At 42.2% G+C, this 24,870-nt stretch overlaps 1 protein-coding gene across 2 annotated transcripts in view; it reads left to right on the forward strand.

Moving 5' to 3' along the window:
* The first annotated feature begins 25 nt into the window (after positions 1-25).
* The window catches only part of Rnf214 (ring finger protein 214), a 47,781-nt gene continuing 22,936 nt past the window's right edge, over positions 26-24,870 (forward strand). The window contains exons 1-6 of one of the 2 annotated variants that reach the window (XM_063255821.1): positions 26-403; positions 1,882-1,997; positions 4,644-5,154; positions 5,828-5,887; positions 13,922-14,062; positions 17,333-17,472. In XM_063255821.1, coding sequence (XP_063111891.1) covers positions 26-403; positions 1,882-1,997; positions 4,644-5,154; positions 5,828-5,887; positions 13,922-14,062; positions 17,333-17,472 — 1,346 coding nt within the window. The remainder of the gene's footprint in view (positions 404-1,881; positions 1,998-4,643; positions 5,155-5,827; positions 5,888-13,921; positions 14,063-17,332; positions 17,473-24,870) is intronic. The other variant, XM_063255822.1, reaches the window with a different exon arrangement.

Raw genomic sequence — 24,870 nt, forward strand, 5'->3', positions numbered from 1 at the left:
CGTTGCTCTTTTCCCCCTGACCGCCATGGGCCCGACTCCCCCTGAGACCCCCCCCAGAAGGACCCCTGCCTCCATCAGGTCGCCTTTCTTGTCACGGTCAGACGGCCCTCCTCGTCGCACCCGGGGAGAGGCCACTGGGACTCGGGTCCTCCGCAGTCGCCTGCCCCACGCAGAGCCGGTCCCCGCCGCCAGAGGGCGCTGTCTCGGGCGGTCCGGAGAGCCGCGGCCTCTCTTGCCGCGGACCGAGCCTCGGCCCCTCCGCCCGTGCCGCCGGAAGTGGGAGGTGTCGCGCGCGGGCCGGCGCTCGACCCCTCCCCCGTGGCTCGGCCGCCCCCTCCCCCCGCTCCGCCCGCTCAGGTGCGTCCGGTCCCTCCCCCCTTCCTCCGGGGGCGCGGCGCGGGAGGTGTGTGCGGGCCGCGCGCGAGGAGGGGGCTTGCGGGCCACGGGCCGGGGCCGGGGGTCGTGGTGGGGGCGTGGAAGGGGCTGCGAGGATCGGCGCAGGGGGCCTGGCCTAGAAGCCGGCCGGGGGCTGGCGGCGGGGTGCGGGGCCGGGGGGGGGAGGGGAGGTGACTGCGGCCGGCGCGAGCGGCCAGCGTAGCTGTCGGCGGCGAGGGCGGCCGTGACCACCCGGCGCCGCTTCCCCCATTGTCCGCGTCCCCTCCGGCTGGCGTTCTACCGGAGGACTCGTAGCTGCCGGCGTCGCCGCCGCAGTGGTGGCTGCTGCCGGGTTGCGGGATTCCCGAGGGCACCTTCGGCTCGCCAGCCAGATGTTCCGGTCCGCAACGACCCCCGCCCCCACCCCGCAGCCCTTCACCCCAGCTGCGGAGTTGTGTGTGTGACCCTTGTTCTGCGCTTTCGTTTCCCCGTCACCGAGGACGGCGACTCTGGACTGCGTTGGAGGCAGAATTTTTGCACTTGAGGAGCAGTAATGATGATAGGGGTCCGTTTTTGCCTAGGAGCGTTGTATATATAGTGAGGGAAACTGAGGCAAGGGGCTGTGACTGTAGTGTTGACGCAGTCCGGTCTCCCTATCTGCTCTTTGCATCCCTTGGAGTTCAGGGATACCCCGTGATGCTGTCAGAATAAAATCAATAAGGTAAACAGCCTACGTTCGTTTCCCACCTCCAGATTTTTCTTTCTTGTAACCATAAAAGGCCATGAGTTTATCCTGCAGCAAAAATTATGACCTTTTGATCTCAAAAGAAACCAAAAAGCAGTGTCTTCGTAGGTTTCTTCACTTAAATTACTATGTTTTTCAGCTTATGTGAGTAACGAAGTCTTACTTTTTTTGTATGACAAAGGTGACTTAGAAGAGTTACGTTGCCCAGGCTGTGGGTATCATTTCCATCTGTGGGGAAGGCACATGACGAGGAAAAGATACTGTTGGGGTTGCCCAATATTGTATTGCTTGCTCTCGCCACCACCTCCATAAAAGTAATTAAGCTAATGGAGACTACTTTGAATATAACACCATACAATGACTAAGAAACATATCATGTTTATATTAGGCCAAAAAATACATGTTTTGTAAATAGTAGTAGACAAGGTAGGTATATGAAGCATTTGGAATATTCTCACAGATTATGATCTGTTTTAAGTAACTATTTTTGCCAAGAGAGAAAACAGAAGCTTTGCACAGACTTCTAGATGTTTATATAAATATAGTGACTTTTGAAGATTGGTACCCACTGGGACCTATTGTATGCAGTCGTTCTTTTAATCCCATATTGCCGAATACTTTTTTTTTTTTCTTTCCTAGAGCCCAAGTTTTTCTTTTTGTCTCTTAGAACAGTGCTGTTGTGTGGATATTTTGAGGGGGAAAGATACATTTGATTTAAATTTTTGGAACTTGCTGACCGTGTTTTGTTTCTGAATATACAGAGCGCGATGGCTGCGTCTGAGGTAGCTGGTGTTGTGGCCAATCCTCCCAGTCCTCCGGAATCCTCTTCTAGTTTATGTGCTTCCAAATCCGATGAAAGCCTCCCAGATGGTCTAAGGTAATGAGTAGATTCTTTAGGGGGAGAGTTATTTGGGTTACAGCCTCTCGTAACTGGGATTTCCTCTTTTTGGTGATGTGGCATGGCAGTAGATTAAGCTTTCTAAAAGGTGGGGGTCCAACAGGTGTTCTGAAGGTTTGTTGAATAAATAGGTTAGATTGGGGTTAAATCATCAAAATTGCAAGTAGTTCTCGCTCAGTCCTGCGTAGATTGTATTTTCATGATCATGTTTATGTATTATACTCATTTATATGATACTTTGTTATATAGATAGTAAGGATATATACAGAAATATATCTGTGCATACAGAAAAATGCAGACATGTACGTGAATCTATCTAGGTCGCCTTGTCAATATGGCCTTCCATTTAGAGGTACATTTTGCCTCGCATCCAAACTCTCAAGGGCAGGAAATATAATTAGCCAACTTGATATCTTACAGTGTCCAATACATTGTTTTGTGCAGTGTTGACCTGAATTGACTGGGACCTATATACTATATATATACTATATAGTAGAGATTACTAATAAATGTATTAATATAGTTACTCTCCTATCAGTACCAGGAGGTAAGTGCTAATATTATTCCCATTTACAGATGGGGAAACTGAGATACGAAGAGGTTTGTAACTTGCCCAGGGTTATCAAGCTATGTTGGAGTCAGGGTTGTCTGAACCCAGTGTACTTAATCAATACTTGTTTGAATAAAGAGGTATTTGTTAGTGAGTGGGTAGTGGGAGAAGATAGAAATAAACATAATCATAAACTTGGATTTTTATGCTTTTGTTAATTTTATAATAAACCATATACTGCTAGTTATAATAATTGCACTGAGGGTTATGGAGTATTTACTGTATACTGGGCACTCTTCTGAAACTCAGTAATCCTCAGTATAAGCTTGTGGTAATATCATTTCTATTTTGTAGTAAAATAATTTGACAGACTCAAACAACAGCAAATGGTAGAGTTAGAATCCAAAGCCAGGCGCTGTATCTAGGTATCCAAGTTTATAATTAAGATACCTTCCCGTGTTCCACTCACCTCCCAACAAAAAAGGAATCAAGAGTATTTGTAAAAAATCTCCATATCATAGGCACTCTTTCAGTTGGTGTGTTTTTTTTTTTGTTGTTGTTGTTTGTTTGTTTGTTTTGGTACCGGGATCGAACTCAGGACTGTGCGCTTGTAAGGCAGGCGCTTATGCCACTGAGCTAAATCCCCAGCCCCCTTTTTAGTTGTTTTAATGTGAAAAAAATGCTATTTTTGTTTTTAAAACAAATACTGTTGAGGAAAGAAAAACACATTGCTTTAAAGCTTCAGTCAGTGGTAGTTTAGGATGTTTAAGGGGTCATTTGACAGAATCAAAAGAAGAGGCAAAAAAAATTTTTTTTTTTTTATTGAACTCATGACCTTGTGCTTGCTAGGCAGATGCTTATACCGCTGAGCTAAATCTCCAGCCCTTTTTTTTTTTTTTTTTTGAGGCAGGGTCTCACTGTGTAGTTCAGGCTGGCCTTAAGTTCACTATACACCCCAGGCTGGCCTCCAACTTGTGGAGATTCTCCTACCTCAGCCTCTCTGAGTGCTGGGATTACTTGCCTTGCCAAGAGAAGTAAATAAATTTAAAATTTAATTCCTAGGTAGAAGACTGATAGCTGTGAATGTTGCATGCCACTGTAAATTTGTTTTAAAGATCTCTTGAGCCAAAGATGGGGGTGTGCACACCTGTAATTTCGGCACGGTGAAACACGGGCAGGAGAGCCACAAGTTCCATTCCAGCCCGGGCAACTTAGCAAGACCCTGTCTCAAAATAAGAAATAAAAGAGGCCAGGAGGATAGCTCATTATTAAGGTCTTAGGTTTAATCTCCAGTATTGGAAACAGCACCAATAACAGGAAGCCCCGGAAACAGCACACTGGCTGCAAGGCTGGATCTAGTTCAGGGGAAGGAGTGTGCTTACTGTGTATAAAGACTTGGATTTGAGCTCCGGCGCTGGAGGGTGGAGGTGGGGAGCAAGGCATTATGTGTCTGTGACCGAGTAGCTATACTAATGTTTAAATACAGGTACACTTGCTGGCTGTGGTAAACTGGCTACTGGACATTGTAGTTTAGGTTTCAAAATTATTCTTTAGACAACTTGAAGTGATGCCATATTCTGCAAAACTATTAAAAGGACCGAAGTAGTTCTGGGCAAACCTCTGTTTAATAATTTACTTTGGGAAATAAAACCACTGGGTTAATATTTCTCTTATGTATAATACAATTAGTCTGTGTAACTAAATATTCTAACAAGCATTAGGCTATTTTATCCACGTCCCCAAACTTACTCACATCGGCCCCCAGACTGTCTTGTGTCCTGAGTCATTTATGTTCGGGCACGGACTGTGGATTGTCTCCACCCAGGCTGTGTGAAGTAGAGACTCAGTTCTGTTTCACTCTGGTAACTGGGAGGGTTTGTGTAGTCCAGGTGTGGTTTCCTGGGTGACATTGGGAGTACTAATTGTGTTCAGGCCTGGGTGCGAGAGAAACCTTTTCTTTTGGAGTTGATGGTGGTGCTCAGAATTGTACCCAGGGCCTCACACGGGCTAGGGGAGTGCTTTCCTGCCGAGTGGCGTCCCCAGCCCAGACGTTTTTTATCTTTTGTTTCTGATAGCCCCACAGACCCTGCAGAGAAGCAGAAGAACTCGCCTCCGTCGAGTGTAAGTAGCCAAACGATAACCAAGGAGAATAACAGAAATGTGCATTTGGAACACCCAGAGCAGAATCCTGGTTCATCAGCGGGTGACACTTCAGCAGCGCACCAGGAGGTTTTAGGAGAAAACTTGATAGCCACAGCCCTTTGTCTTTCTGGCAGTGGGTCTCAGTCTGATTTGAAGGACTTGGCCAGCACAGCAGGAGAGGAGGGGGACACAAGCCTCCAGGAGAGCCTCCATCCAGTCACTCGGTCTCTTAAGGCAGGGTGCCATACCCAGCAGCTTGCCTCCGGGAATTGCTCTGAAGAGAAATCCCCACAAGCCTCCATCCCAAAGGAAGGTAGCAGGGACACAGGCTTGGATTTCCGACCTGTGGTGCCTCCAGCAAATGGGGTTGAAGGAGTCAGAGTGGATCAGGATGATGATCAGGATAGCTCTTCCCTGAAGCTTTCTCAGAACATTGCTGTACAGGTCAAGTATCAAGTTTCTACTACTAAAATGGAATTTGGGGGGTTTTCTTAAGGGTAGGAGACATTTCTTCATATTTGGTGGAGAACTACACTGTCTCAGTTTTGCTGTGTTCATACAATGGCATGCAATTACTTCATTCTGGTGTTCCATAAAGGAGAAAGCCAGTAGCCAGTATCTAATCTTATGGCAAATAGGGACTTTGATGACCTACCTGTAATTTCTTCGTTGAGTAATTGATGAATGCAGGTCGTTAGCATTCATATTTCCCGTCTTTGTCCTTACAGGAGGAATCCTTCTTAATTCTCTGACCTACATCTTAAGAAGTACAGTGTATCCTGCCTTCTAGTGCCTGGTGTGCTCTGTCGTAGGAGGGAGTATGGGCACAATAGGTCGTAGAGGGCAGAGTTCTCATCCAGGACTTGAGGCTTTCTCTCAGACAGATCCTGGGTCTTGTTCAGGCTACTTTGTGGGGTAAATGACTAATGTGATGTAGATATTGGTGTCTGTTTGTCACAACTACATTGCCTCTCTTGCTACTAAGCTGATAAGGAAGAAACAAAAAGTTTGCTCTCATTTAGTTGTGGTAGATCTGCAGGTAACAGCACTAGAATAATTGTGCATCTTTTAAAATGACTATAAACAGTTCTGAATGTACTTGTTTCTTCCTTTATAGACTGACTTTAAGACAGCTGATTCAGAGGTGAACACAGATCAAGACATTGAAAAGAATCTGGTAAGTATGTAATGTGTCGTTGTTATGCAAAACCATTAACACAACTACTAGAAGTGGGTCGTCTCAGCGGGAAACCAAGTTGCAAGTGTCTTCTGGCAGGTGATCAGCTAACTTCTATTGATCACACAGACAAGAATCTTGCTGTCTCCTACAGCCAACTATTACATCTTTTTTAACAATAGCTTTCTTCTTTGTTGTGTGTCACATGTTATTCTGATCTAAGGAAGGAAACTGTAAGTTCTTGGTCTAGTTCTCTTGAGCTTTCTGGAGTAAATCTGACTCCTCTTTGACTTACTAGCCCTGCATATATTTGAAGGTTTTTTTTTTGTTTTTTTTTTCATTTTGCTTTGTTTTTGTTTCTGTTTTTGGTATTGGGCTTTGAGTCTAAGGCCTTTGCACTGACCTACATTCCTATCCTTTTTTATTTTTTAAATTTTATTTTATTGAGCCGGGCATGGTGGCTCATGCCTGTAATCCCAGCACTTGGGAGGTCGAGGCAGGAGGATTGTTGTGAGTTTGAGACCAGCCTGGGCTACAAAGTGAGCTCAAGGCCAGCCTGAATTGCATTGTGAGACCTAGTCTCAAAAAGACAAAAAAAAATTTTTTATTTTATTTTATTTACTTATTTATTTATTTTGTCTTTTTGAGACAGGGTCTTGCTGTGCAGTTCAGGCTGGCCTTGAGCTCACTTTGTAGCCCAGGCTGGTCTCGAAGTCAAGGATCCTCCTGCCTCAGCCTCCCGAGTGCTGGGATTATAGATGTGAGCCACTATGTCCGACTTTTTAAATTTTATTTTAAAGAGAATAGAACCAAACAAAATGAAACAATAAAATCAATCAAAACAAAACAATGAGAATGGTATAAGACTTCAAAACAGGATAATAGAAAATCGACAGTGGGGGCTGGAGGTTTAGCTCAGAGGCATAAGCACCTGCCTTGCAAGCAGGCAGTCATGAGTTCGATCCCCGGTACTGATAAAAAGGAAAAACAAAACAAAACAAAACAAAAAAAAACAAAAAAAAAAAAATCAACAATGGCTACCCTAATGTCTCATGTTATCTTCAAAATAGCTGCCCATACCTTCAGACATAGTAAAATCAAAACAGAACAGAATAAAAGCAATCGAAAAACCATGAAAGTGATACATGACTTCAAAACAAGATAATAGGAAATCAACAGTGGCTACCGTAATGTATCTTGTATCTTCAAAATAGCTGCCCATACCATCAAACATAATAGAATTTAAGAAAACAAAACAAAACAAAAAAAGAATTTAAGAAAACAAAACAGAATAAAACCAAGCCAAACAGAAGAATGAGAATGATAGGAGACTTCACAACAAGGTGGTAGGAAATGAACCCTTTCCTTTGTAGGCCTTTCCTCCCTTTCACCCTCACCATGTCGATTGTACATTTCTTCACTTTTTTTTCCTCTGTAATTTTAAAGGGAATAAAACAGCAATAGAGCGAATCCAAACAGTGATAGCGGAGTAGGAAATCTGTAATAGTGACCACAGTGCATATTGTTGTCCTCTAAACAGGTGCTCGGCTTTAGACTTGCAAAGTTAGTCAAACCATACAGCGCCTCCAGTCAGCTGTGGCTGATGGGGTGGGGGTGGGGGAGGTCCTCGCTCCTAATGGCTCACAGGTGGGGCTTATGGCTCTCCCTGATCTACACCCCATCCTTTTTTAAAAATTTTATTTTACTCTCCTAAATTGCTCAGCGTGGGTTTGAGGTTCTGACTCTCTGCTTCAGCCTCCCAGAATGCCTGGATTACAGGGTGCGCCATTCTATCCAGCTGTATAACTTTTTTTTCTTTTTTTTGGTTTTTTTGAGATAGGGTCTCATTATGCAGTTCGGGCAGGCCTTGAGCCCACTTTGTAGTCCAGACTGGTCTCAATCTCACGGTGATCCTCCTGCTTCAGCCTCCTAAGTGCTGGGATTACAGGCATGAGCCACCATGCCGTTTATATAGCTTTTTTAATGCCTCTTTTTAACCCCTCCTGTCTAAACCTATCCAGGTAGAACATTCCCACAGGGTTTACCATTCTTCTTTTTTCATGACATTTTTTCCAGTCTTCCATTCTCTCATCTTGATTACTTTTGCCTAGGCATGTTTCATGTCATTGGTATTTCTTTTAAAAATGGATCCCGGCGGGATGGTGGTGCATGCCTGTAATTCCAGCAATCAAGATTACAGGAGGATAGCCGGGCGTGGTGGCTCACGCCTGTAATCCCAACTCTTTGGGAGGCTGAGGCAGGAGGATTGTTTTGAGTTTGAGACCAGCCTGGGCTGCAAGTGAGTTCAAGGCCAGCCTGAACTGCATAGAAACCCTGTCTCAAAAAGAAAAAAAAAAGATTACAGGAGGATGAGGCAGGAGGATCACTGAGTTTGAGACCAGCCTGAACTATGTAGCAAGACCTGTCTAAAAAAAAAAAATCCGGGGGCTGGGAATTTAGCTCAGCGACATAAGCACCTGCCTTGCAAGCAGGCAGTCGTGAGTTCGATCCCTGGTACCGATAAAAAGGAAAAAGAAAAAAAAAAAAATATCCCATGAACGAAATGAAATAGTCCAGGTATAGTTCACAGTAGGGGTCTTTTAGTCTGTTGTTTAGACATTATTTCTTTTTATACTATTGTCAGACTCCATCAGGGCATTTTTCTTTTGTATATTTTACTGACACCATTTCTATTTTATCCTTTATAGTTGCTGTTAAATCCTTGGTAGAGAATTTTATCTTTGTTAAAATAGTCCCTTTGCTCTATTTCTGGAATTTTGTGGCTAAAATTTCTACCTTTTAACCATATGGACATTTAAATGTATATATAACTGTATGTACTTGTCTTTTTTTTTTTTTTTGTCTTTTTGAGACAGGGTCTGGCTGTGCAGTTCAGGCTGGCCTTGAGCTCACTTTGTAGCCCAGGCTGGTCTCAAACTCGCAGCGATCCTCCTGCCTCAGCCTCCCGAGTGCTGGGATTACAGGCATGCACCACCACGCCTGGCTGTACTTGTCTGTTTTTGAGGTGGGATCTCACCATGTTGCCCAGGCTGGTCTTGACTCCTGGGCTTAAGTGATCCTTCTGCTTCAGCTTCCTGAGAAGCTAGGTAAATGAATTTTTTGTGGGGTGGAGGGAGTGGTTGAGACAGGGCCTGGCTATAGCTCAGGCTGGCTTTAAACTCACTGTGCGGCCCAAACTGGCCTTGAATTTGTGACAGTCCTCTTGTCTTAGCCTCCAGAGCGCTAGGATTATAGGCATATAGCATCATATGTGGTTTTGTGGTTTTTTTGTCTTTTTTTATTAGTACATGATTGCAATACATAATGCTACATTTACTGTGGGGGGTTGGTACATGAACATTGTTAAACACATTTTATTTTTATTTTTCAATATTAATTTTTGGCCTTTTTGAAGCAGGGCCTTGCTCTGCAGGTCAGGCTGGCCTTGAGCTCACAGCAGTGCTCCTGCCTCAGTCTTCCTGGTGCTGGGATTAAGGGGTGCACCATCGCACCCAGCCCCTTAGTTCTTTTTATGTTCTGCTCCCCGCCATGTGTGGTCCTTTTCCCATTTGCTAAGGATGTATCTCTATTTCCTATTGTCTGTCTTTTATTTTGCCCTTTAATTTACTGTACTTCGGCCTTTCATATAAGAAATCGTGTGAAATTTAAGCTTCCGTGTTTTATGTCTCTTAACATTATGGTCTCAAGTTGCATCCAATCTTCCTACAAATGGCAGCAATTTGTCCTTTCTTACAGCAGAGTAGTCGTCCATTGTGTGTAAGTGCCACATTTAAAAAATCTGTTCATCTGTTGATGGGCATAGAGGCCACATCCAAGATTTGGCTATCATGAGATATGCCACTGTCAACATGGGTATGCATGCATCCCTGTAATATTTAATGCTTTTCAGAATATACCTAAAAGGGAAACAGTTCAAATGGAATTTTTTTTTAGTATTCGGAGGAATTTCTATACTGATTTCCATAATGATTGTACTAGTGTAGAAGGGTTCCTTTTCCCCCACAGCCTCACCAGCATTTGTTATCGATTCCTTAAGGAGGGTCATTGTTGGCTGGACTTACCAATAATCCCGTCACTCAAGAGGCTGAGGCAGGAGGATCACCATGAGCTCAGGGCTAGCCTGGGCTACATAATGAGTACAGGATCAGCCTGAAGTATGTAAGACCCTTTCTTTAAAAAGCCAAAAACAATAATAGCAAAGAAACATTTTACCAAGAGTAATACAGAATTTCAGTGTTGTGTTTGATTTGCACTTTTCTAACAGACCCGCAGATGTTGGATCTTTTATTTATAGGGGGAGGCTTCTAATTTTTTTGGATTCTTTGTGTATTCTGGGTACCAGTCCTCTGCTTTTTCCCCGATTTAGTACATGGTCGGAGACTTGGGTCTAGATTCAGTTTTTGCACCATGTATGTTGCCAGTGTTTTCAGCACCATTAGCTAAAGAGTCTCTCATTCCTCTATTTTGTGATTTTGGCCCCCTTGTCAAAGACCAGAGAGCTGAATGTGCTTGGACTTGTCTCTCAATCCTGCATTCTGCTCCACTGATTCACACATCTGGTTTTGTGCTAGTACTGTGCTGTTTACCACTGTAGCTTTGTAGTATAACTGGAAATCTGGGGTTGTGGTACCACCTGTTTTTCTCTTGTTGTCAGGATTCCTTTTGCTGTTCTGGGTATCTTCCATTATGAATTTTCGGATTGTTTTCTCTAGTTCTGTGAGGAATGCTGTTGATATTTTGATTGGGATTGCCTATCGGTCTCAGTTTTGGAAGTTGTGCCATTTTGACAGTATTGGTTCTGCCTATCCAGGAATAGGGGCTATCTTTCATTTTCTGGAAGCTTGTTTTTGGGCTCCTGTTGCATGCAATGTTGCTTTGTATCTTTTGACTTTTAGTCTGTGCATTTCTTCTTGGATTAAATCCATTTCTTTTTTTTGTACTGGGGATCGAACTCAAGACCTTGTGCTTGCCAGGCAGGTGCTTAGGCCATTGAGTTAAATCTCTGGCCTAAATTCATTTCTTGTACACAGCATACAATGAGTTTTGTTTTTGTTCTAATCCGTGTCTTTTAGTGGGGAGTTGAGGCCATTCACATTGAGAGCTATTAGTAGAAGGTATAGACTTGGTCCTCCCTTACGCCTGTTGCTGGTTCCTTTCTTTCTGCTTTTGCTCATGCTTCTAGTGTTCATGCCATTGCGCGTTTTGGCATTGTTGGCTTCATTGTCTTTTTGTAGGATATTCTTTTTTTTGTACTGGGAATTGAACTCATGACCTTGAGCTTGCCAGGCAGACACTTAAGCCGCTGAGCTAAATCCCCAGCTAGTAGGATAGTCTTGAGAATTTTTTGGGAGAGTGCTAGTTTGGTGGTTCCCTAAGGTGCTCTTTGTCAGGCACTGACTTTATTTCTCTACCAATTTGAAAGATAGTTTTGAAGGATTTGTCAATCTGGGTTGGAAGCTGTTTTCTTTTAGGGCTTGAAATACTTTTTACTCCATGTTCTAGCCTTTAAGGTTTGTGTTGAGAAGTCTGCAGTGATTCTAATAGGTTTACTTTGTAAGTGATACGTCGCTTTTCTCTAAAGCTTTTAAGATTCTGTCCTTCAGGTTTTGACTGTGATGCGTAGTGAAGAAGTTCTTTTCTGATCTTAGCTAATTGGATCACTTACTATGTGTTACATTCTTTCCCCACATTTGGAAAGTTTTCCACTGTTATTTCAGTATACAGATTTGTTATGTCATTTGTGCTGTCTTCTGATTCTTCACTAATTGCAGTTAATGTTAGATTAGGCTTTTGTCTCATAGCAGCAGGTTAGATCTGTGTTTTTGTGTTCCTTTGTTTCTAATGTGTCTGTGTATAATTGGTCACAAATATCAGCCCTGTCTTCCAGTTCTTGCATCTGTCCCCCTATTGGTCACTTCTCTTGTCCAAATTTCCAACAGAATTTTTTATCTTCTGGATTTTGATTTGGTACCTTTTTGTTACTTCTAAATCTTTGCTAAACTGGTCATTCATGTTTTGTATCATTTTGTTTAGCTCAGTTAGCTTTTTATTAGTATCTTCTGTAAGCTCACTGATTGTTTTTTATTAAGTCTACTGTTTGTTTAGTCATACCATCTTTGAGCTTGTCAAACTCCTTACTGATCTTACTGCTTTTTTTAGGATTTCATATAATTTAGTAATTTGGTCTTTTGTTTTGATACCCTATGGGTTAGCTTTGGAGGACTTTGGGAGTTTTTGGAGGCATTTCTTGCCTAGTTTTTCAAGTTTCTTCTGGGATATATGTGTGTGGGTTTGTGAGTGCTCAGATTTGTAGGTCAGTTACAGTAAAAAGGCTTCATTGGTAGTGTGGAAATGTTTTAGTTAGCATCTGCTTTTCAGTATGTGGTTAACAATAGACGTATACTTCTGTCCAAAAATCTGACCACTTCCATTAATTTGGGAGGGGAAGGTACAGTATAATTGGGCTAATACCCAGTTCTCCAGAAATGAACTACAGTATTGTTGATGACACAAAAATTAACTAGAAAAAAAAAGAACTAACCAGAAAGAAAAAAGAAAGACTAACTAGATATTGACATACATGTACAAACCAATTAATAACAACTATCTCAACCTGCCAGTAGCAAAAAAATTAATAATAGTACAATAAAGGCAAACTGAATATTGGCCTACTGTAAGAATCAGTATTCAATTCCCAGTTGGCCCACCCCTCAAAAAGAATCACTAAACTGGGCATGGTGCCACATGCCTATAATCCCAGCCCTCGTCGAGGCTGAAGTAGGAGGTTCACTTTGAGTTCAGTGAGTTCAGGGCAGCCTGGGCTACATAGCAAGTTCCTGTCTTAAAAAAACAAAAGAATCCTCTAATCTAAATTCTTTAACTCTGATTAGCTTAAGGCTCTCTTTCAGAATCTTTTTAAAATTTTGATTTCTCGTCTTAGTAAATCACATACACACGCATACACTCTCCCACTTGCAGAGTTCACATATCTAAGGAGTATCTACAGAGCTCGGGTTCACAAAGCTGTGATGATAAGGACTCAGCTGCACAGAGCTGTCATCACATTTCAGGACATGCACTGAGGATCAGCTCATCCCAAAGCTCAATCATACGGAGAGTGTGGTGGTTTTTTTTGTTTGTTTGGTTTTTGTATGGGGATTTGAACTCCTGACCTCATGCTTGCCAGGCAGGAGCTTGTGCCACTAAGCTATATGCCAGGCCCTGGAGAGCTGGTTTTTATGACCATAGTATAATATGTTTTCCCATATTCACATCTAACAACTTTCTCTTTCTTTTTCTTTTTTGTCTTTTTAAAACAGTCTGTGTGGTTCAGGCTGGCCTTGAGCTCACTTTGTAGCCCAGGCTGATCTCAGACTCTCAGCGACCCTCCTGCCTCAGTCTCCTGAGTGCTGGGGTTACAGGCATGCGCCACCACACCCGGCTTAATTTATATTTTGAGACAGTCTCACTAAGTTGCCCAGTTGCCCAGGATAGGCTCAAACTTAGAATCCTGCTCTCTCAGCCTTCCAGAGGGCTAGGATTGCAGGTGTACATCACCACACCCCACTGGCACTGACTGGATTTTGCCCAGGTGCTGTAGGTTGTTAAATCTTGTGTTAATGTTCTGTGACTGAACTGTCTGTAGTGATGGAAATGTTCTATATCTGTATGTGGTGTGGTAATCACTAGTTGCATGTGACTTTTGAGTACTTCAGAGTTAGCTGTGCAACTGAGGGCTTGTGCTTCCTAAATTATCATATTCTATCAAATTTCAAGTCACATAGCCACATATAGCTAGTGGCTGCAGTATTGGCCAGTGTAGCCATAGAGCTGTGTTTGTAATATCTTGGACAGGTACTTAGTCAATGTTTTATGTGATTAAATTGGAAAATAGGGCTAGGATATAGCTCAATAGTACAGCACCTACCTGGCAAGCATGAAATCCTGAGTTCAATTCCTGGTACTAAAAAAAGTAAACAGGAAAGTCACCTTTTCCTGTGTTATTCCTAACAGGACAAAATGATGACAGAGAGAACCCTGCTGAAGGAACGTTACCAGGAAGTCCTGGACAAACAGAGGCAAGTGGAGAATCAGCTCCAAGTACAATTAAAGCAACTCCAGCAAAGGAGAGAAGAAGAAATGAAGAATCACCAGGTATTTGTTAGTATTGACATTGTCAGACTTCAGATGTGTCTCGGTGGTAGAGCCCTTGCCTGGTATGTACGAGGCCCTGGGTTCCATCTTCTAGTCTGCAAAAAAAGGAAAATAAGGAAATAAATAGTTGATGAATAAAAACAGCAATCCTTGATCATACTTCAAATATGTTCCCAAGTCAGTAGAAACAGAAAAGCAGTATTTACCTTTAAAAGCAGTATTTTCACAGGATTTTAAGAATAACAACTTTGAAGGTCATCTTGCTCAAACTCTTCTGTTATTGTTCAGAGTGGAAAAGAAGTCTATCTGGGAAGTAATGTGGTGTCCTATCTCATATGTTTAAGTCTAAGTAGCTTAAAAATTGACATTAAAAGCTAGAAAAAGGGTTGGGGATTTAGCTTAACCGCATAAATGCCTGCCTCACAAGCATGTGGTCATGAGTTCAATCCCCAGTAAAAAAAAAACCAGAAAAACTTTAGAAGAAAATTTGGGAGAATGTTTATAAAACTTAAAGTGGCAAGGCAGAAAGCGTAGAACTGTGAAGAAAGAGATCAGTTAGCTTAGTTACATCCAGTGATAACTACCAAGGAATAGAAAAGTCACCTGGAAGATTGTTAGACTGAGAAAAACCATTTGTAGCACATCTGCCAGAGAGTTTAATATCTGCTGATATTCTGAATATTTCTACAAATGCGTGGTAAAAGTCCAGCAATCTAGAGAAAAGCCCAGAAACATTATTGTGGGGTTGTGGCTGCAGCTCAGTGGTAGTGCGAATGCTCAGCGTGCACCATCCTCTGGGTTCAGTCACCAGCGCCACTTAACAAGAAAGGCTGTTGAGTTAGTTTCCCATAAATTACCAGGGATTTAGTGACTTGAAACATTGTAAATTTGTTATTTCATAGTTCTGTGGGTCAGAAATCTCACAAGAGTATCAGTGGACTAAAATCAAGGCGTTGGAAAGGCTGCATGCCGTTGTAGAGGCTCTGGGGACAATCGGTTTCCTTTTAGCTCGCAGAAGCCGCCCGCATTCCTTGGCTTACGGCCCTTCCTCTGTCTTTAAGCGAGCAGCATTGTGGCTGTGAGGTCTTTCTAACCTAGTCACATCTCTCTGGATCACAATTGGAAACGGTTCTCCACTTTTAAGGACTGAAGCAATTAGATGGTGCCCACCCGTATAATCAAGATAGTCACCTCAACTCGAGTCCTCATCTTAGTCATTTGTACAAAGTCTCTCTTGCTGTGGAAGGTAGTATCACACCTGGATTAGAACGTGGACACCTCGGGCAAGGGTGTTATTTTCCCACCACAGAAAACAGTAGATTACTGTAAACAGTAATTTACAGAAGGCAAAAGGCTGAAGGATTATACGTATTTGAAAAGAAATTCAGTCTTGCCGGTATTTATTTCTTGTGAACATGTCTTTGCAGTGCCTGCTGCAGGCTGTGGCGGTTCGGTGATGAGCAAAACTCAGGCTGTGTGTTCACCGAAGGCTTGTTCCAGTTGGAGACAGTAAAGACAACAAATTTAAAGAAATACGTATTACAGTGATTAGATGTTACCCTTTTCCCTTTTCTTGCTCCCTCACTGATCAGCAGAAATGAAGTAAGCTATCGGTGGTGAGGCAGAGTGAACCCTTTCAAAGATTACCAGTAGGCACCATTTTGGGAAAGTTACTAAGAATTGTCAGTTAAAATTTAAAATTCTCATATAAAATGATGTAGCAGTCTTATATTGAGTCCATTCTCCCAAAAGAAGTTTTTGTGTGAAAGTGTAGACATACAGCGTGTTTATTGCAGTATGTTCAAAAAATTAACCAGGTAGCCCATGCTTAGAATCTCAGCACTAGAAGACTGAAGCAGGAAGATTGTGAGTCCAAAACCATCCTGGGAAATGTAGCAGGACTTTCTCTCAAAAAACCAAAAGCCCAAAGTAAAAACAAAATTAGAAATATAATTATGGGGGGCTGGGGATTTAGCTCAGCGGCATAAGTGCCTGCCTTGCAAGCAGGCAGTCGTGAGTTGGATCCCCGGACCGATAAAGATGAAAAAGACCAAAAAAAACATTATGGGTTAGAAATGCAATTACAAAAGTATTCAACCTGGAAGCCTTTTTTTTTTTTTTTTTTTTTTTTGGTACTAGAACTTGAACTCAGGACCTCATGCTTGCCAGGCAGGTGCTGTACCACTGAGCTAAATCCCCAGCCCCTGTTAACCTGAGGGGCTTTTAACAGAATGATTGGCTAAATTCTGTGTATATCCATGTGAAGTCATGTTATACAGCTAGTTGAATTAGATCTTGATTGACATAGTACATGGCTGCCAACTGAAGAAAAACAGCATACAAAATAATTTACAATGCCGCATTAAAAAGAAAAGCAGGCTGAGGATACAGCTTGGAGAGAGTGCGTGCTTACATGCACAACACCCGCAGTTTGACCCAAAGCAAATGAAAAACCCCCGAACACATTGGTACCTGTGTGGTGTGAGGGGACAGGATGTGGAAGCATGATATGCGGCACATTGCTTACCCTGGTGGGCGGAAGAGGTGTGAGGTTGGGGTGGCTGTTAACGCTTCCACTCTGGTGTTATTTGACTTTTATTACAAATGCATGTGCATATGTGTTTGTTACTGTTATTAAATAGTAAAATATGTGTTTGTTACTGTTATTAAATAGTAAAAAGGCAAACAAAAACTCCATACATAATAAAATAGAACTGTTACAAACAAAGACCATGTTTGTTGGGTGCAGTAAATTCCCACCTGGAGGAAGAACACCTTGTATACATGTTTAGCAGCTGTCTGCACCTGAATTGCTTAGGAGAGCAGATTGCTCCATAAGGCAGGACATTCTGTTTCTGTTCGTTGGGTTTTGGTGGTTTTTTTTTTTTTTTTTTGAGACAGGGTCTCACTGTGTAATGCAGGCTGGCCTTGAACTTGCTTATGTAGCTCAGGCTGGCCTCAAACTCGCAGTGATCCTCTTGCCTCAGCTTCTTGCGTGCTGGGATTATAGGCGTGGACGCCATGCCTGGCACCATTTATGAAAGTTATGAATGTTGGAGTTCCTTCTATTGAGTGTAAGTCTGTTGCTCTTGAAACTTTCACCCTGAGTTTGGATACTGGTTTTTGGAGCTACTCATCAACTAGATTCTTTGAATTTAGTTTGAATCTGCTAAAGTCAATATATGAACTTGTCAGATTGTTGAAAATAGCCATCAAATTAAAAGAACTAACTGATTTCCTTCTTTGTCTGATTGGAATCGTGGGATTTAGGAGATTTTAAAAGCTATTCAAGATGTGACCATAAAGCGGGAAGAAACAAAAAAGAAGATAGAGAAAGAAAAGAAGGAGTTTTTACAGAAAGAACAGGATCTCAAAGCTGAAATTGAGAAGCTTTGTGAGAAGGGCAGAAGGTAAATAATGCCGCAAGCATGAAATCCCTTCGTATGTGTGCATCTGTGTGCACAAGGGGCCAGTCCTGTGGGTGTAGTTTGTTTTCTTTTAGTCTCAGTTTTTTTGAAAAACAATTGAAAACAGTTTTGCAGTCACTTGGCATTCACAGTATTCTATATTACATTTAGTAGAGAAGAGTCTTAGAGAGTTTACTTTTCTTTCTTTTTCTTTGTTTTGGTCTTTTTGAGAGGGTTTTGCTGGCCTTCATTTCACTTTGTAGCTCAGGCCGGCCTCAGATTCATAGCGGTCTTCCTGCTTTCGCCTCCTGAGTTCTGAGATGTCAGGAGTATGTTGCTGTACTCAGTGATTCCACACTTGGAAATATGCAGTTTAGGAGCTGGGAGTGCAGCTTGGTGGTGCAGCATGTGCTTAATACACGTAAGGGCCTGAGTTCAGTTGCCAGCACCAAACAAATAAGTAAATAAATAATTTTTTTTATTTACTTATTTTTGAAGTTAAATATAAAGTCTAAAATATGATCAAGGTTTTGATATGCATTTAACATTTATTTCACTTGCTTTGTAAGCTGAGTTTTTAAAACAACCTTAAGCCATAAGAATATTCTGAATGATTAAATTTCAAACAGTAATGTAAGCTATTTATGAAAAAATTATCCAGTAGATTTGTGACCTTTTCTGGGTACTTCAACAAGAAAAAGATGGGCATATGATTTAGTCAAATTCTCAATTTTCCAAGTTTCTTCAGATGAACTGTTTGGAAATGAAGATAGCTGTGAATACTGTGGTAATTTATTAAAACGCATTTGTGTTTATTGAAAAAATCTTGGCTTTTGCAAATGTGTTAGAATGGTGCTTGGAAAGTAGCAAGTGTGCGTGCTGAACCATCCTCCAGATCTGAGGGTCGCTGTGGAAGCTCCGGATGAGAAGGGATGTTTGGGCGAGGGCGAGTGGCCTGTCCATTGCTGGGTGAAAATCTAGGGATACCGCGTGATTAGAGATGAGGCAGTTGTCCGTGGTAATCAGCCGCTGTGTGTGCTCGGAGCAGAACACTGTCCTGGGCGTTGATGTGCCCAGAACCAGTGCTCCCCTGGCCCCGCATCCTTGCCGCTGTCCTCACTGTGGGTGGGGAGGTGGAGCAGACAGGCACACGCAGCAGCTTAGCAGCAGGTGTTGTAGTAACAGACCTCGGGAAGCTGAGTCTGTAATTTTATTTTAGGCCTTGTCATGTGCAGTCTTTGCATTCCTTCTTTTTTCTACCTGACTAAATAGCTGAAATGATGATTGAGCTGGGTGTGATGACACACTCCCATATCGTGGGAGGCTGAGGCAGGAGGATCAGAGTCTGAGCCTACCCTGGGAAACTTGGTGACCTAGTGAGACTGTCTCAAATAAGACTGTCTCAAATAAGAAAAGAAAAAAGGGGTGGGCATGGGGATATAGCTCAGTAGGTCTACGGGTTAAATCCTTAGTTCTACAATAATAAATAAAGACAACGATCGATACGAACAGTGTTGCTACTTGTTATATTAAAGATTATATTTTTTAATTGTATGATGAGACTATCAGAATGATATTTTCTGTCATTCTTTCTGCTAAACATGTGACTTTTTTCCCCAAAGCATCCTGGGATGAAGGCTTCTGTGTAACTATGTTTTAGCTACAGTGTAGATTTTGTTTAGCATTCTGTCATCCACAGAGACTGGCACAGAGATTTTTTCCCCCTTGGGCTGCCATAACAGAATGCTACAGACTAGCGGGCTTCAGTAACAGGAACACATGTTCTCCAGGCTCTGGAGGCTGCCAGCCCCGCGTCAGGGTTCTGGCCACCTTGACTTCTGGTGAGGACTCTTCCTGGCTCGGGGGTGGCTCCCTTCTTGCTCTGCTCCCCTCTGTGTGTGAACACTCGTGAGGTCTCTTTCTTTTACGAGGACAGTAATCTGGTTGGGTTTGGGCCCCACTCCTGTGATCTCATTTAACCTTAATTACCTCTTTCAAGCCCTGTGTTCAGACATAGTAACATTCTGGTGCAGGCTTCAACCGAGGAGTGGGAGGGCGGGGCAGGGCAGTTAGTCCATTTCCTGTTCTTAGCTATTTTATTTGCTCAGCATTTGTTGAGTAGCTCCTATAAGTCAGAGAGCATAGATCAAGAGACTAGAAGGTCTTGCTTTCTGTTTATTAGGGAAGAAAGATAAATAAATAGGGATGTACAAAGTAGCTAGAGATGGTATAATAACAATAGTAGGAAAGGGTCTAAAAAAGGCGTGTAGCCAGACTGGGGAGCGGGAGCCAGAAAGGATAATATGGAGCCAGAGGGTGAGACTTGAGAACTGAGTCCTCAGCTAGAAGAGAGGAGTGTGCTGTGCATGATCCTTGGTTTGTTCCTGGATTAAACACAGGAGTAAGTAGCCAAACTGTAAGAAACATTCTGGGATGCTTGGGAAAACTTGAATATGGGCTACATATTAGGTAGTAATGTAACAAACACTTTTAATATTCCAGGTGTGCTAATGCTGTTGTTTGACTGGTTAGAGGATGTTTTGTTCTGAAGGCTTTTATTCAAGTTGTAGAGGTTAAAGAGTATAAAAGTGGTGAGTCTAGATGAAAGTATATGTTCATTTGTGTTATCCTATCAATTTGCTGTTGGTTTGAAATTTTCAGAGCAAAAATAGTGAGAATGGGTATTGATATAGGGAGGAATTGGCCAGGCAACAAATGGGAGGAGGAAAGACATTGCAGACCAGAACGAGAACGGTGACTTAGTGGGAGGGGCAGGCGCAGGACTTAGGCCAGCAGAGGTCATCAAGGCATGCATCCTGTTAAGGCCGGCGGTGTTCGGGCTTTTTTCCCCCTAAAAGTGAGATCTAAAAGATTTTCGGAGAGGAGGGGCTATCAAATGCTATGATTTACATTTTAATTAAATCACTTAGGCAATTGGAAAGTGGATTGAAGGAATACAGATGACAGTTAAGAGACTTGGAACTCGGGTGGTTATAATAATGATGGCCAGAGCTAAAGCGGTTGAGAAGTGTTTTATAATACAGGTGAAGCAGCCCTGGCCAGTGCGTGCAGAGGGAGAGGACTTAGAAATAACTCCATGCTTGGGTTTGGAAAGCTGGGAAAATAATGCAGCTCTTTTGTAAGGTTCCTTATTCATCTTAAAGATTTTGAGGGCATCCCGTTTGGGACCTCTCCTGTCTCTCAGAAGCTACTCCTAGTCCTCAGTCTCACCTTTTTTTTTTTTTTTGTAGTTTAGGCCTTCAGGTCACTTTGTAGCCCAGGGTGGTCTACAAAGAACTCACAATGATCGTCCTGCCTCAGTTTCCCATGTTCTGGGATTACAGGCATGTGCTACCATGCCCAGCTCCCATTCCTTTTCCCAGTAAATTTTCCTACTTAAAAAAAAGTAGATTTTGAAATAACTCAAATTCTATCCCTTTTGTAGTCTCTTTTAGTTTTTTTTTTTTTTGTACTGGGGATTGAACTCACGACTTCGCGTTTGCCAAGCAAGCACTTACGCTAAGTGCTTGCTTAGCATTTGTTGAGTAGCTCCTATAAGTCAGAGCTAAACCCCAGGCCCTCCCTTAGTTTTTATCCCAAACTGAAACGGAATTGTTTTTATTTATTTATTTTTGATACCAGGGAGCAAACTAACGACCTCTCGCTTGCCAGGCAGGTGCGTATGCCGCTGAGCTAACTCTCCAGTGAAACTGAATTTCTTAAAAACAGTTCTTATTCTTTTGTGTTCTCTTATGCCACTTTGTTCAGTGCTACCATATATACCTGGTAATATTTGATAAGGATTTATTAGATCATTCAATTAGAAATTAAAAGAATTTCATATTGATATTATATAAAGATAAACAATAGAAATCTGCTAAGTACTTTGTACTATTTGGAGGTAGTCACTTGTTATTTCTTTTTTTTTCTTTGTATTTATTTTGTATTCTAATATAAGTTTTGAAGAAGATAACCTGAATTGACCAAAAGTTAAAATAGTAGACATTCAAATTAGGCATGTATTTGGTTTTTTTCCTCCTGGATGTGGGTGCTTTGTTCTGAAGTTGCGCTTCATGGGGACATTCTCTAGTTCTGGTTTGCAGAGGTGAGGCTTGCATGCTCATGCTCTTCCATGGTTGGACCTCTTTTAAGCTCCTGCCCCTAGCAGTGACTCATTGAGATTTAATAGCATGTAAGGCCAATGATGACTCTGTGCTTCCAAGGATATCAAGCAGGCTGGGGCTCGAGCTACTGGCATGCTTGCCTGGCATGCATGAGTCCTGGGTTCCATCCCTAGTACTGCAAAGGCAAAAAGTCTAGCTGGGCTTTGTGGAGCTCTCCTGTAACCCCAGCACTTTGGGAGTCTGAGGCTGAAGGATAGGAGCCCAACCTAGGCAGCTTAGTGACTTAGCAAGAACCTGTCTCAAAACAGAACAGTAGAACTGGGGATGCAGTTGAGTGCTGGATCCTGGCATTAATTAGTTCCTAGAACTGAAAATAAAAATAAAAAACACCCATTGAAACAACACCCATCAAAACTAAAGGCTATCATCAGATGATTCATATTCTCTTAGTTTAACTAGGGACAAGGAGCATAAAAATTGCAGCACATGAAACAAGATTCTTTTTAAGATCCTCTGTATTTGCCTGATGAGCTGGTAGATAAGTGACAGGAAGTAGCAGATCCAGGGAGTTACTGATGGAAGCATTGCTCTGGGTGTGATAAAAGTCTATGCTAAGTTAAATTTGCAAGGAGCAAAAGGATTCATTTTGGAGATTTCTCACTAAATGTGGTTGTACTTCTCGATATGCTTTAAAGTTCTAACAGTTGCCCACCAGTCAGCAAACTGGCGAATGTTCTTAGAGGTATTCTTGGCTGTTGCAACATAATATATTTTGACCATAACCCTCAGTCTTTGCAGCTTTCTGTCCCATCCTCAGTAAATCTACACTTTGATTACATCAAGATCTCTTTCTTGTTCTGTGACCTGGTTGCACTTTCCACTGATCAGTTGACCCCTTGGAAGCATTTCTTTCCCTAGCCATTATTTGAGTTACTTGCTCACCAATACTAGCAATTATCTTGGTGCCTTGTTCCTATCAACAGATGCGTCTGTTCTTCCTGTCCTGTGTCTAAACTTTCTGTCTGTTCCAGAATCCAGTCATTCTTGATTCTGTTTCCCATCGGTGGCCACACTGTCTTATCTAGAGCCTAAAATGAGTACTGGGCTTCTCCTGAATTCCTTCTTAGCTCTCTATCACATCTACTTTACTTGCTTGTTTACTTGCTTTCTTCTTCTTTTTTTTAAAAAATCCATTTTATTTTATGGAGTGCTGGGAGTACAGGTGTGTGCCATCACACCCTGGCAGAATTCCTGTTTTAACTTTAAACAGTAATTGTTTAGTTGGCACTTTAAACAGTAATTGGGGAGGTGCAATTCTGTTTCTGAGTTGTGAAGGTGAAGAAATACATTTGGTGATTTGGCACATGTGAGTTAAAATACTCAGAAGAGCCAGGATGTAGGGTGGTGCGAGAGCCCTTGTATAGCATGCGTGTGGTTCTGGGTTTGATTTCCCACACTTTGATACTGTGTAAGTCATGGAACACAGGAGGTTTAAATATAAAACGCCCCACCTTGAGCAGGAATTGACCATATAGAGGTGATAGTTAAAATGGTTGAGGTGAATTTTCAGTGGGGGAAAGTAGAGAGCAGGACTCCTTTCTGAACTGTATCTGTAGTTTAGGAGTAGAGAGATGTAGGGAAGGCATAATCAAAGCAATAATGGGAAATAGCTAGGAGAGGAGGACAGGATTTCTAAAGGGGAAGGATGGGTTATCAGTTAACTGCAGGGAAGTAAAAGAAAGCCAGATCAGAATAAAGGTAGTTGGTAATTATTTTGAGACTTATAATACTGGTCAATAACCAACAGAGGTTTTAGACAAGGGAATGAAATTACTAGATTTTGCCAGGTATGGTAGTGCACAGGTGTAATCCAAGTACTCGGGAGCCTGAGGCAGGAGGATTCTTATGAGTTCAAGACCAGCCTGAGCTACAAAGTGAGATCAAGGCCAGCCTGAACTACACAGCAAGACCTTGTCTCAAAAAAACCCAAAAAAACCCAGATTTATTTGATTCTTGTATTATTAAAAAATATTTAAATATGTACAGAAGTTTAAAACTTTGTACAGTAACACTTATTACCTAAATTCAGCAGTTAGCGTTTTACTAAATTTATTTGTGTCTTTCCATCTGTCATCCCTCTATCCATTCATCAGTTCGTCTTATTTTTTCATGTTATTGCAAGTCATCTGTAAACATTTGTCATTAATTTGTTTAATATAATTTGCATATTTGTGTTAAAAAATTTATGGGCAGTTAAATATATAAATTTTAATTTCCAGTGAGGGTTTTTTTTTTTGGTACTGGAACTTGAACTCAGGACCTCATGCTTGCCAGGAGGTGCTGCACCACTGAGCTCAATCCCCAGCCCTGACTGAGTTTTGATACATTTGTGACATGTGCCTTTCCAGTCACTGTTCTCCCAAAAGCACCACTGTTCTTTCCACTGCAGATTCTTTTTTTGAGAGAGGGTTTCGCTATACAATTTAGGTTGGCCTCAAACTCTTGGCAGTCCTCCTGCCTCAGCCTCCCAAGAGCTGGATACAGGCATATGCCATGTGCCCAGCTCACTGCAGATTAATTTTGCACATAAATGGAGTCAGACAGTTTGTACTCTTTTGTGTAAGACTTCTTTTATTGCACACATGCTTCTTTTTTGAGACTGGGTCTCACTAACCTTGAACTCACTGTGTAGGCTGATGTCGAACTGGCCCTCTTGCCTCAGCCCCCTGAGCGCTGGGATTATAGGCTTCACCACCATGCCTAGCATGTATACTGCTTTGAGGGGGTCTTTTTTTTTTTTTTTTTGAGATGGGGTCTCGCTATGCAGTTCAGGCTGGCCGTGAGCTCACTTTGTAGCCCAGGCTGGTCTCAAACTTGCAATGATCCTCCCGCCTCAGCCTCCCGAGTGCTGGGATTACAAGTGTGAGCCACCATGCCCGGCTAGGGGGGTGACTTTTTGAGACAGGATATCACTGTGCAGTGCAGGCTGGCCTCCAACTTGCAGCAGTCCTCCTGCCTCAGCCTTGTTGCTGGGATTACAGGTGTGCACCACACTCAGCACATAGTGCTTTTGATAATCATCTTGTCTCTTATTTTTAAATAGCGGTCTTTTTATTGCTGTATTACAGTTTATCCGTGTTCTGGCTGATGGACTTCATTCAGTTCCTATATTTTTATTGTTACGAGTAAAATTGCCATTAACAGTCAAGTGCAAGCCTCAGCCTCCCCTAGAGCTGGGATTAGAGGTGTGTGCCACTGTATCCAGCATGGATCATTT

Source organism: Cavia porcellus, unplaced genomic scaffold (assembly GCF_034190915.1).
Source record: "Cavia porcellus strain 051 isolate PalLab524CR breed Dunkin Hartley unplaced genomic scaffold, mCavPor4.1 scaffold_9, whole genome shotgun sequence".
Lineage (NCBI taxonomy): Eukaryota > Metazoa > Chordata > Mammalia > Rodentia > Caviidae > Cavia > Cavia porcellus.